This window comes from Acomys minous, assembly GCF_964271855.1.
Source record: "Acomys minous genome assembly, chromosome: 9".
NCBI lineage: Eukaryota > Metazoa > Chordata > Mammalia > Rodentia > Muridae > Acomys > Acomys minous.
Window position 1 is genome coordinate 86,355,643 of NC_140490.1, and position 12,976 is coordinate 86,368,618.

Consider the following 12,976-nt stretch of genomic DNA (forward strand, 5'->3'; position numbering starts at 1 on the left):
TCTTGGTTTGTTTTTGGATATGGCTATTTTGTCTCTTGCTACGTAGGTATGAGTTCCCTTTTTATTGACAACTGTGTACGTAGCTATGGTTGCATTTCTATAGCTCATATCTCTCTTCCTGGTATTACTACAGTGGCAATTCTCCATGCAAAATAGAAGCTTGGTTATTCACAGTGATTTTTCATGCAACTGTACATGAAGGTAGTCGGCATCTCACATACACACCTCATGTGGTCCTGTGCTCTGTAGCTTATGTTGGTCCCACATCACATTATCTTTCATCTTTCTAGCACACAGTGTTGTTAGTATAGGTGGTGGTTTAGAGGACATCTTGTAGTATAATGGCTATATAAAACAAATGACGTTTTACAATGAACTCATGTTTTCATTATTGTAGTAAAGGCCTTTACGTCTGGGCCCATGATAAAACAGTTATCTTTCATGACAGGAGAGTTTGACATTTGATGGTGTGTCCAGAGACTTCTCTCAGGAGGAGGGAGAATGCCTGGACTCTGAACATAGAGCTCTCTATTTCGATGTCTTTTTGGAGAACTACAGAAATCCTGGTCTTGGTGAGTGAGAGCATTTTTTTTTATGATTCCTTATTTATTTGTCCCCTTTCAGTATGTTTCACAGGTCTGTTGAATTATTGACATAACTTTCTCATTCTGATTAAAAAACTAATAGGTTCACCGTGTAGATCACAACACTTTCTACAACTTCATGTTGTTCTTAAATGAACAAACAAACAAACAAACACCACCACCAAGAAGAAAAAGTGTTCTCCTTCTGTCAGAGGCTTTCAGATGATAAAAGCTTCTCAGGAAGCAGAGGTGCTCCATGTCCTTCTCCCAAATATATGCTGGGATTTTCCTTTAAGGTGACCTTGCTCAAGTATTATGCATGCACTTACAATCACTTGAGTTTATATGTGCACTGTTATACAGAAAACACTGTTTTATTATCATCATCCATCTCCTCTGATCCTTGCTATCTTTTGTTATCATGTCTTTAACACAGCCCTGAGAATCCCTGGAATATATACATATATATATTCATGTCTGCTGCATGATACTGATGGGTCTGTCTTTTAGTTGTCAAGTTCTGTCAGAAGCCTTCATGAAGAAACCTCAGTGATTCAATAGTTGATGTGTAGAGCAATAAGACATCAAGAATAAATTTACTAAAGTAATATTAGTTAGAAGAATGGTAGTAGTAGGTGATATTCTGTTAATTAGAAGAATACTTTTAGAATTGGCACGAACACTCCATTAATTAATGTATACAATAGAAGCTGAAGGAACACTGTTCAGTTCTTTTAATGTTCACTTTTAGCCTTATAGCTTTAACCACATAAAGGCAAGTTCAGAAGACAATGACTCAGAATATGTGTCTGCTCAGTATTAAAAACACAATAATACACAGAATACATATGCTTTTCAACTGAATCATTACAAATGTGTTCAGAGTAAGGAGACTTTGCTTACAAGAAACAGTTTTTTTCTGTGCCTGCCTGCATGAAAAGATCCAAAAAACTTAATAAAAATTAAAACTGACTGGTGCAGAAGATGCATTACTAGAATAAATTCAAATAGATGAAAATGTAATAAATATAGGAAGGGGTCATTCAGTCATCGAACCAAGCCATGTTGAAAACTCTTCAGAGAGATTTACATATCTCACCAGTGATAAGAATGTTTATTGTAAAGAGACTGTACAACTACAAGGTACGTGGAATGTGCTTCAACACATTTTCATACCTCACTAGGCACGTTTATTGTAAAGAGACTGTCCAACTACAAGGTACATGGAATGTGCTTCAACACATTTTCATACCTCACTAGGCACAAGAGAATTAGTCTCAGAAGGCAAACCAATGTAAGGAATGTGGCACATCTTTAGAGAGTTCTCTGTTCAGAGAACACACCCTTACATTCATCATAGGATGATCTCCCACAAATATGATAACTGTAGAAAATATTTCTGGAGATCCTCAAATATTACTCATATTGCAAAGAAATCTTACACATGTATACAAAGTGAAGAGTGATTCTAGAACTACTCAAACTTTAGGAAACACGAGAAAATCCACACTGGACAGAAACCTTACAAATGTAAAAAATGTGGCAAATCTTTTAACCATGTGCGTATCTTTATGTTTACCATAGAACCCATTCTGGGAACAAACCTTAGGAATGTGAAGAATGTGGACAATCCTTTTCACCTCACTCAACTACAAGATCATCAGAGAATCCATCCTGTTGACAAGTCTTACAGATGTAAAGAATGTGACAAGTCTTTTAAGCATGCCTCAAATCTTTATGTTCATCAAAGGGTCCATACTGGTAAGAAGCCTTACAGATGTGAAGAATGTGGAAAATTGTTTACCCATCATTCAAGTCTTCAAGTTCACACCAGAATCCATACTAATGACAAACCTTACAGATGTGAAGAATGTGGGAAATGCTTTACCTGTCTGTCAAATCTTCAAGATCACACCAGAATCCATACTGGTGAGAAGCCTTACAGATGTAAAGAATGTGGCAAATGCTTTACCCGGGTCTCAACTCTTCACTCTCATCACAGAATCCATACAGGTGAGAAGCCTTACAGATGTAAGGAATGTGGCAAATGCTTTAGCCAAGTCTCAACTCTTCACTCTCATCACAGAATCCATACAGGCGAGAAGCCTTACAGATGCAAAGAATGTGGCAAGTGCTTTAGCCAAGTCTCAACTCTTCACTCTCATCACAGGATCCATACAGGTGAGAAGCCTTACAGATGTCAAGAATGTGGCAAATGCTTTACCTGGGTCTCAGCTCTTCACTCTCATCACAGAATCCATACAGGTGAGAAGCCTTACAGATGTAAGGAATGTGGCAAATGCTTTAGCCAAGTCTCAACTCTTCACTCTCATCACAGAATCCATACAGGTGAGAAGCCTTACAGATGTAAGGAATGTGGCAAATGCTTTAGCCAAGTCTCAACTCTTCACTCTCATCACAGAATACATACTGGTGGGAAGTCTTATGGATGTAAAGAATGTGACAAGTCTTTTAAGCATGTCTCAAATCATTATGTTCATCAAAGGGTCCATACTAGTGAGAAGCCCTACAGATGCCATGAATGTGGTAAATGCTTTAGCTGGCCTTCAAGTTTTCAACGTCATACCAGAATCCATACTAGTGACAAACCTTATAAATGTGAAGAATGTGGCAAATCCTTTACCCGTCTGTCAAATCTTCAAGTTCACATCAGAATCCATACTGGTGAGAAGCCTTACAGATGCAAAGAATGTGGCAAATGCTTTACCCAATTCTCAACTCTTCACTCTCATCACAGAATCCATACTGGTGAGAAGCCTTATAGATGCAAAGAATGTGGCAAATGCTTTACCCTGGTCTCAACTCTTCACTCTCATCACAGAATCCATACAGGTGAGAAGCCTTACAGATGTAAGGAATGTGGCAAATGCTTTAGGCAAGCCTCAACTCTTCACTCTCATCACGGAATCCATACTGGTGAGAAGCCTTACACATGTAAGGAATGTGGCAAATGCTTTACCCGGGTCTCAACTCTTTATTCACATCACAAAATCCATACTGGTGAGAAGCCTTACAGATGTCAAGAATGTCAGAAATCCTTTGTCACAAGTTCATCTCTTAAAAGACATCAGAAGATTCATGTAAATGGTAAACTTCATAAAATCCCCTAGTATATCACACAGTAATTTACAGTACTAGTTTTCAAAGGATCATGTTTTTACAAAGATTCCATGCATTCAATCAATTTTCGAAGTCTAGCCAATACTAGGGAAGTGTGCCCAGGATAATTTACACTTGCTTTGCATTTATAAGCATTCTACCATGTCTCCTGTAAAGACATGGACTTTATAGTCATCAAAGATTTGTAGGAAATTGTACTATTTATACTATAATGTTTGAGATACAATTATTCAATTATTAAATATTACTAGTAAGAAAATGTTTTCATCATAAATGCCTTATTCAATATCATTTCTTGCCTGAATACCAAGAAACTGCATTAAAATCCCAGACTATGTCAAAATTAATCCAGAGTTTTATATATAATATAGGGTGGGGCAGTTTTATTTGTATAATATGATTATATTCTATGTAAACATTATTGTCCTGCTAGTGTTTTTGATTGCATACAATTTACTGCTTTTTAAAAATCCTGTATGTCTACCCAATAAAAATGTTACATATTTCCATCAATTTTTATGTATTTATTTAATTTCTCGATGAGAGTCTATTGTTAACTGCCAGGGAATCATTACTATCTGCTCTTCCATGGACAGCAAAGTCCATTGAATATATATCATGAAATAGAAGAAAAGTACTTAAAAATTTGTATCACTGAAGTTCAAGCCTGTGTGAGACAGATGGTTAAGAACAATTGGATTGCCAAACTGGCTGAGGAAAATCCTACAGGAAAAGAATCTTATGTAAATAACTATAGGCCCTGAGGAAAGCATGGAGTGAGGAGGGTGTTCCTTAGAGAGGAGCAGACCATTTTGTTGCCCAGTACAAAATGATCAGCCATAGATAATAATCCATAAGTTACTTTATATATACATATATTCCCACATGTATATATATATGTATATGTGTGTGTATGTGTAAATTATGAAATGATATATTTAGGAATATATGTATGCGTACACAGATGCACACACACATTTATGCTGCAATCGAATTGAGACAAGAAAGAGGCCATAAACTTGAAAAAGAATTTGGTACTGTATGCAACAGGCTTTGTGGGAAGGAATGTAGAAGGTAGAAATGTAATTTATAGGAAGCACAATGAAACCAGGAACGTTAAACATGCAGAGTTGCCAATTCATGGAGAAAGATGTACAAGCTGTTTCCTGGCCTGATGCTTTCGTGGAGGTAGAAAATAGCCTTTAGTTGGTATCCTTGTATTATTTGTGAGTGCCAGGTCATGCCAACCTTCCACAAGGAAGAGCAGAGCTCCTCATAGTTGAGGTGATGTTCGTACTATTTGAATGCCCAGGGGATCTCCAAAGATTCCACAACAAGGACTAGAGTTGGCTAACAGCTCATAGGATGCCCTCCAAGTTATCTGCATGATGTAGGCCATGTCAAATCCTTGGTCATGAAGACAACACATGTATCTTATCTATAGTATGTGTTTTCACAGGAGATGCAACATGAACTTTGAGAAGAGGTTTGATGTAACACTATTTCCTTGTGCACATCGTATTTTGTTCCACCAGGAAACTCGTTTCCTAATTTCAGTCTACTTAAATATCCCTAAAGTAAATTACCTAGAGTCAGAGTCTAGAAGTTAGAACCAATATGAGCTCCTGAGTCATACTGTTGGGGATTTCTTTCTTACATTATGTGGGTCCTTATTCTCACTGCTGTGATTTTTGCAGAAACCTTTATACCAATTACTCTATGTTTTCAACAATAACATTGAAAAAAGACACAGTAGAATAATAACTAGGGAAATTCTCATCATTTGAAATATTTACCAACTTCTCTCTAGGACAAAAATGTCCACTGTGTTTAGTATCAATGAAAACTTGGAAAAGTCATGATTGTTTTTTTTTTTTTTTACCATAGTCCATAGTTCAGATACTAAGAAATATTTCTTGTTCATCTTTGGCACATAATGCTTTCTTTGATCATCATGACTCCTATTCTTTCTTTAGTACTGTAATATGTGTTTACAACAGGTGTTAAATTTAACACATATTTAATTAATCAGAGGCTGGAAAGGTTGTTTGGTGTTGAGAAGCGCTTGCTGTTCTTTTGGAGGGTCAGTGTTCGGTTCCAAGCCATGGCATGATGGGTAATAACCACCTGTAAATTCAGTTCCTTGTTTTCTGATACCAAATTATGGTCTCTGCAGTGAGTGCACATAGGTGTTCGTACATACACACAGGAAGATTTACACATAGTAAAGCATGGAGCTTAAATTGTTTTAACACACAAAATTAAATTGTGATTTACAAATTAAGATGAACATCTCTGAAATAAATGTTCATGTGAATGTAGCATTATTGGCTCCCACAATTTGTCTATAGAAAGGGAAGAATGGCTAATGGTGACTCTGGTCATATATCATTTGTTTATGTCCTAGATGGATTGCCTAGATTTATTTGTTTGCAGGACACTTTTTGCTTATGAGATATGACCTCACAATGTAGCATTGTCTGGAGAGGAAGTTGTTATGTAGCTGATGATAGCTTCAGACTCACATAAATCTGCCTGACTTAGCCTGTCCAGTGCTGGAATTACATGTGCACATTACCATGACCAGTTACCCTAGTTCTGATTAAAAGTCTTCTGAAAAGCACACACAGAACACATGGCATCAAATTTTTATTTTTACTTTAAAATCAAAAGATAGATCAGGTGTGATGTGCATGTCAACCAATGAAGAAAATGTAAATGCAGACACACAGTGGTCCCAACATAAATTGCTGATAGTTATTTACCATGTATAAAATGTTCAATGGCTGGCTAGCAAGACCAAAAACCAGTTAAGTTTATGCTTTATGAGATACTTAATGTCAAAAATATGAGGCAGTAAGGAATAAAAGAAGGTACCTGATGTTACTCTCTGGTCTTGTATATATGCTTTTGGACACACACACACACACACACACACACACACACACACACACACACACACGTGCACACACAGACATGACATCATCATCATCATCATCATAATTTTATCATGATGGTTATTTAACTGTTTTAAGTTGAACCTTTATGGGGATATTAAAAAGTAAAAACCATCCTCCACAGAACCTTTCTGCTCTAATGTATGAGAACATTTAATCACAAGATTATGCATTTTTTAAGTCAATGCCTTTCTGAAGACTGTAAAATTTATTAATCCTGTAGGAGACCCAGTGAATATCAAGCAAAAAAAAAAAAAAACATTAGGCGCAACATATGACATTCTCAACATTTTGAATTTTCCAAAAGGTTATTACTAAAGGTGAAAATAGGACAGTTTTCTTATTTTGCACATGATCAACAACTGTTCTTATATGAAGACATGATAGAGTGGGCCCCAGGAAGCAGACAGGTTAGTTGATTCCAATTTGAATTTTATTCCAACTGCTGATTGCTGCCTTTTTTTCTTTGCCTAATTGATACATGGATTTACTTACTATCCTTTTTTTCTTTTTTTGATGACTATAGTTTTCATGAATTAATATTCATTTGTGTATATGATATTATTTAGTAGAGTAAACATGCTGGTAACATTTCATATTATTTAAAGTATACTGAAAATAAGTTTATTGATAGGTCAGTATGTTGAAAGAGATTAGATTTGAAAGGAAAATAAATTTCTATTATCAACACATATATTATTTCCTCAGATTTCCACTTCTATATGCAGTCTGCCTTGTGATCCTGGTTTCAAGAAATGTCATGAGGAAGGAAAAGAAGACTGTTGTTTTTATTGCTCCAGATGTCCTGCCAATGAGATTTCCAACATCACAGGTCATTGCATTCCTTCCAGATAATTCTTCAGACTGATTATCTTGTTCCACATGCATTATAAAAATGAATTAGCATTGAATGAAACTTTAGAGATGAAATCTCATCTCATTCTAATAACAATTTATATGATAAATAGTATTGTCCCTAGATAAAACACTCACATTCTTCTTCTATCCACATTTGATAACTACTACTAGACTCATGAAAAAGTGTATTTTTCTCATAAGAAAAGGCTTGATAGTTAAGTATTAAGGCAAGTTATTACTTTTCTCAGAAATTTCACACACTATTACATTATTACTTGTTATTGTTTCCACCAACATGTAGATCAGACTGGAAACACAAGTCTTCCACATCCCTATCATACTTGTTGCCAAACAGACTACTAAAAATGATCAGGTGCTGAAAGATTTTATGTTCTGTTAAAAATATGCATTATTTTGGAGTGGGGATTGCTAGTATCCAGGATACCCAAATACATTATTCCCATTTGTACCCTTGCCCAAATTATTCTCTGCGGAATCTGGCTAAAGACATCACCTCCTTTTGTGGACATTGATGTACGCTCTGAACATGGGTACATCACCACCACGTGCAGCAAAGGCTCAGTCACAGCATTCTACTCTGTTCTTGGATACCTAGGATTTCTGGCCCTAGCAAGCTTCCTAGTGGCTTTCTTGGCCAGGAATCTGCCTGACAGGTTCAATGAAGCCAAGTTCCTGACATTCAGCATGCTTGTGTTCTGCAGTGTCTGGGTCACCTTCCTTCCTGTCTACCACAGTACCAAGGGGAAAGTCATGGTAGCCGTTGAAGTGTTTTCTATTCTGTCCTCCAGTGTGGGACTGCTAGGGTGTATCTTTATCCCCAAATGCTACATTATTTTACTAAGACCAGATAGAAATTTAATTCAAAAGTTCAGAGACAAAACATACACTTGAACCAGTTAATATTTCTTAAATTTTAAATCATGTGTGAAGTTACTTTATTGCTTGAAGGAAACCTATCAATATTATAAGCTTCAAGAGTTGGTTTTGGAATGGTATTTATTGGTGTACACACAAGTTAATCATGTTTTTAAAAATTATATTTGTTTTAAAGTAATTTTATTATTCTTATTTCTAATTATATGTTGTGTAAGTATGTTAGAATATAAAAATGAATAGGTTGATTGTATTTTCCTGCTGGGGTTTCCCAGAGGTATTTTCCTGGCCGATAGAATTATAGGAATCTTCAATCTACCACTGCCAAACAAGGCTACTTAAAGCCAAATTCATATTTTTTGGAAGATCAAGAAGCCTTCTTAACTACAAAGACATTTCACCAGCCCTTTATTAATATTTCTATAGCAATATGAAGATTATCCTGCTCTATATTTTAATATTGATCTACAATTCTTTATTAAATTACTAATTTCTGTCTGTGGAGAATTATTAAATATTGACAAGTATATTTCCCCTCTAAAACAAATATAGTAAAAGTACATCTGAAATATTTCTTTGAGAAATTAAAAAAAATAATTCATTGTTAAAAGAAAATAGGCTTGAGATTTCTGAGAAAAGATATTACTTTTTATTATCTTCAAACTTGTTGTATCTCACTTAAAGAACTCAGAAGTCTCACCTGGTTGCAGGAGTTGGCTGGTTCAGACATCATACCCACAATTGCTAGGCAGCTTATCTACGATCACTCTCATAAATTTCTTGGAGCTTCCATTGCATTAGGTTTCAACCTTTTCTAAGGGATGTCCCCATACTTTTGTTTTACTCAGTTCTTTCTCCACCCATCTTGATATACCTCATATTTTCTTTTCCCAGGCACACCCCTTCTCCCATTTAGTCCTCCCAACCAATCCACCCCTTATGGATAATCAATTTTTCCTTCTCAGTGAGATTCAAGTATCTTCCTTGGACCCTCCTTGTTACTTAGCTTCTTTGAGTCTGTGTTATATACCATGATTATCATTTACTTTATGACTAACATCCACTTATAAGTGAGTATATATTATGTCTGTCATTCTATGTTACCTCACTAAGGATGGTATTCTCTAGTGACATTCATTTGCCAGGAGATTTCACGATGCCATTGTTTTTAATGGATGAGTAATGTTCCATTGAGTAAATGTATCACATTTTCTTTAACCATTCTTTGTTTGAGTGACATCAGCATTCCTTCTAGATTTTGGCTATTATTTAAAAAAAGTGGCTGGTTCTTGGATCATAGTGGCATCGGTGGCAGCTGAGGTTTGCAGCTGGGAACCCTCTAGTAGAGGCGATTGATGTGGTGACTGGTGGGTGTGGCTGTGGGAGAGGGGACTCAGTGCGAGATTTGGGCCCTTTGACCCTAACTGAACTTAGCACACAGTTTGGGCCCTATGAACCAAGCTCAGCTTGGCATGTGACTTGTGCCCTGAGACCCAAACGGGATGCAATGCACAGTTCAGCTCCTGAGGCCCTAGCTGAGCTCAGTGCGAGGTTTGGGTCCAGAGTCCCTGACTGAGCTTGGTGGGCAGTTTGGGCCCAGATACTCTAGCTGAGCTTGGCACACGGTCATGGCCTTGAGACTCTAGGTGAACTTGGCACATGGTTTGGGCCCAGAGAACCCAGCTGAACCTGGCGGGCAGTTTGGCTCACAGACTCTAGCTGCGCTCGGTGTGCAGTTCAGGCCCTGAGACTCTAGCTGAGCTCATCATGTGGTTTGGGCCCTGAAATGCTGGCTGAACCTGGCGGTCAGTTTGGGACCAGAGCCTCTAGCTGAGCTTGGAGTGCAGTCCAGGCCCTGAGATTTTAGCTGAACTCAGTGAGCTCAGTGTGTGGTTTGGGCCTGAGACCCAGGTTGGACTCAGTGCTAAATGGACTAAGCATGTGGGTTGGGTCCCAAGACCTGTTTGAGTCCAGAGATGCGAACTGGACTTAACACTCAGGTAGGATCTATAGATGCTAACTGGACTCAGTGTGTGTGTGGTTTGGGCCCCGTGACACTAACTTGGACTCTGTAAGCAATCTGGGTCCCGAAATGCTACCGGGAACCACAGACCAGCAGAGCATCAGAGCTCTGGGACTAAGGAAACCTCAGGAGACAGGGAGTAGAGTGGCCATCAGACCCCCTCCCACTGATCTGTGTCAGTCCCTGGAGAGCGCCAGTGCTACAAGGGGACCCAGAAGGCTGTCGACACTTTGGCCTGATACACTGCACATTCTGAGATCCAGGTTGATTACAGGACCCACAATACAGGGGAGCTGAGGATCACTGGCCGTGAGAGACCCAAACTACGGGGCTGGCCTCCTGCCATCTAGACCAGTGAAACATCAGAGCTTCCAGCTTAGGGGAATCATAAGAAAACTGGTGAATATCTATCCTCAGACTCCCTCCACCTGACTCCAGAAGATAGCTTCCAAAAACAGAGATTGTAAGATGACTAAAGGACAGCATAAAATCATATGCAAAACCCCCAAAATAATATGGCATCTCCAGATCCCAGCTCTCCCAAAGAAAACAACCCAGAGAACTCAAACACAACAGAAATACAAGAAAATGACCTCAAATCCTCAGGAATGAGGATGATAATGGAGGAAACAAATAAAATTCATAATCAAATGCAGGAACATGCAGCCAAACTGGTGGAAGACATAAAAGAGGCCCACAGAGAGGCACTGGAAAAAATTCAGGAAAATACAAACAATCAGATGAAAGAAATCAATAAAACTGTTCAAGCTCTGAAGGCCCATAAAGAGACAATGGAAGAAACTCAGGTATATACAAACAATCAGTTGAAAGAAATCAATAAAACAGTTCAAGACCTAAAGATGAAAATGGATTTGATGATAAACACACAGATGAAAAATGGGAACATGACAGCTCAGAGAGGAAGGCGAGCAACACAAAGGCGAGCTTGTCTAACAGAATCCAAGAGATGGAAGAATGAATCTCAGGTTTAGAAGATACAATCATAGATCTTGAAGCAACCATGAAAGAAAATGCTAAATCTGGAAAACATCCAAGAAATCAAGGACACCATGAAAAGAAGAAATCTGAGGATAATAGACATTGAGGAAAGAGAAGATGCCAGACTCCAAGGCCCAGAAAATATTCTCAACAAAATCATAGAAGAAAACTCCCCCAATCTAAAGAAAGAGATGCCTATAAACAAAGAAGAGGCCTATAGAACACCAAATAGAATAGACCAGAAAAGAAAAACTTCCCTTCACATAATAATCAAAACACAAAATATACAGAACAAAGAAAAAATATTAAAAGCTGCAAGGGGAAAAGGCAGAATAACATATGATGGCAAACATATCAGAATTACAACTGACTTCTCAGCAGAGACCATAATAGCCAGAAGGGCCTGGACAGAGATCCTGCAAACCCTAAGAGACCACAGATGCCGGGCCAGAGTACTTTACCCAGCAAAACTATCAATAACCATTGATGGAGAAAAAATATTCCATGACAAAAACAAATTCAAACAGTGCCTATTCACATATCTGGCTTTACAGAAGGTACTAGAAGGAAAACACCATCCCAAAGGGACAAGCTACAATCAAAACTACAAAGGAAAAAGATAACTACACCGTGGCAAAAACACAACCACACAAAAACTCGACTGGAACCAACATCAAAATTAAGACTCTTAACAGTCACTGGTCATTAATATCTCTCAACATCAATGGTCTCAATTCCCAGTAAAAGGACAAAGACTAACTGAATGGATGCATAAACATGAGCCAACATTCTTACACATTCAAGAAACACGTCTCACCCATAAAGATAGACACTACTTTGGGGTAAAAGTCTGGAAAAATATTCCAAGCCAATGGTCACAAGAAGCAAGCAGGCATAGCCATTTTAATATCTAACAGTATAGACTTTCAACCAAAAATAATAAAAACGATGAGAAAAGACACTTCATACTCACTAAAAGTAAAGTCAACCAAGATGAAATCATAATTCTGAACGTCTATGCTCCCAATACAAGGGCACCCGCATTTGTAAAAGACCTATTAACAAAGCTTAAACCACACATCAATCCCCACACAATAATAGTGGGAGATTTCAACACCCAAATCTCACTGAAGGATAGGTCATTGAAACAGAAACTACTGAGAAATAACATCATTAACCAATACCATGAATCAAATGGATCTAACAGATATCTACAGAATCTTGCACCCAAACAAAAAGGAATATATCTTCTTCTCAGCACCCCATGCAACTGTCTCCAAAACTGATGACATAGTAGGTCACAAAGCAAGCCTCAACAGATACGAGAGGATTGAAATAATACCTTGAATCCTACCAGATCACCATAGTCTTAGGCTGCACTTCAAGAACAAAAGAAATAACAAAAAGCTTACACATACATGGAAACTAAATAACTCTCTATTTAATGACACCTGGGTCAGGGAAGAAATAAAGAAATTGAAGACTTCCTGAAATTCAATGAAAATTAAGGAACATCATAC

At 37.6% G+C, this 12,976-nt stretch overlaps 1 protein-coding gene across 1 annotated transcript in view; it reads left to right on the top strand.

The window, feature by feature from the left end:
- The window catches only part of LOC311605918 (uncharacterized protein), a gene marked incomplete at its 3' end in the record, with an annotated part of 114,752 nt that overhangs the window by 78,650 nt on the left and 23,126 nt on the right, over positions 1-12,976 (top strand). Inside the window, exons 7-10 of the mRNA XM_084796755.1 lie at positions 449-572; positions 2,169-3,353; positions 3,486-3,685; positions 9,735-9,985. Of these exons, the coding sequence (XP_084652881.1) occupies positions 449-572; positions 2,169-3,353; positions 3,486-3,685; positions 9,735-9,985 (1,760 nt within the window). The remainder of the gene's footprint in view (positions 1-448; positions 573-2,168; positions 3,354-3,485; positions 3,686-9,734; positions 9,986-12,976) is intronic.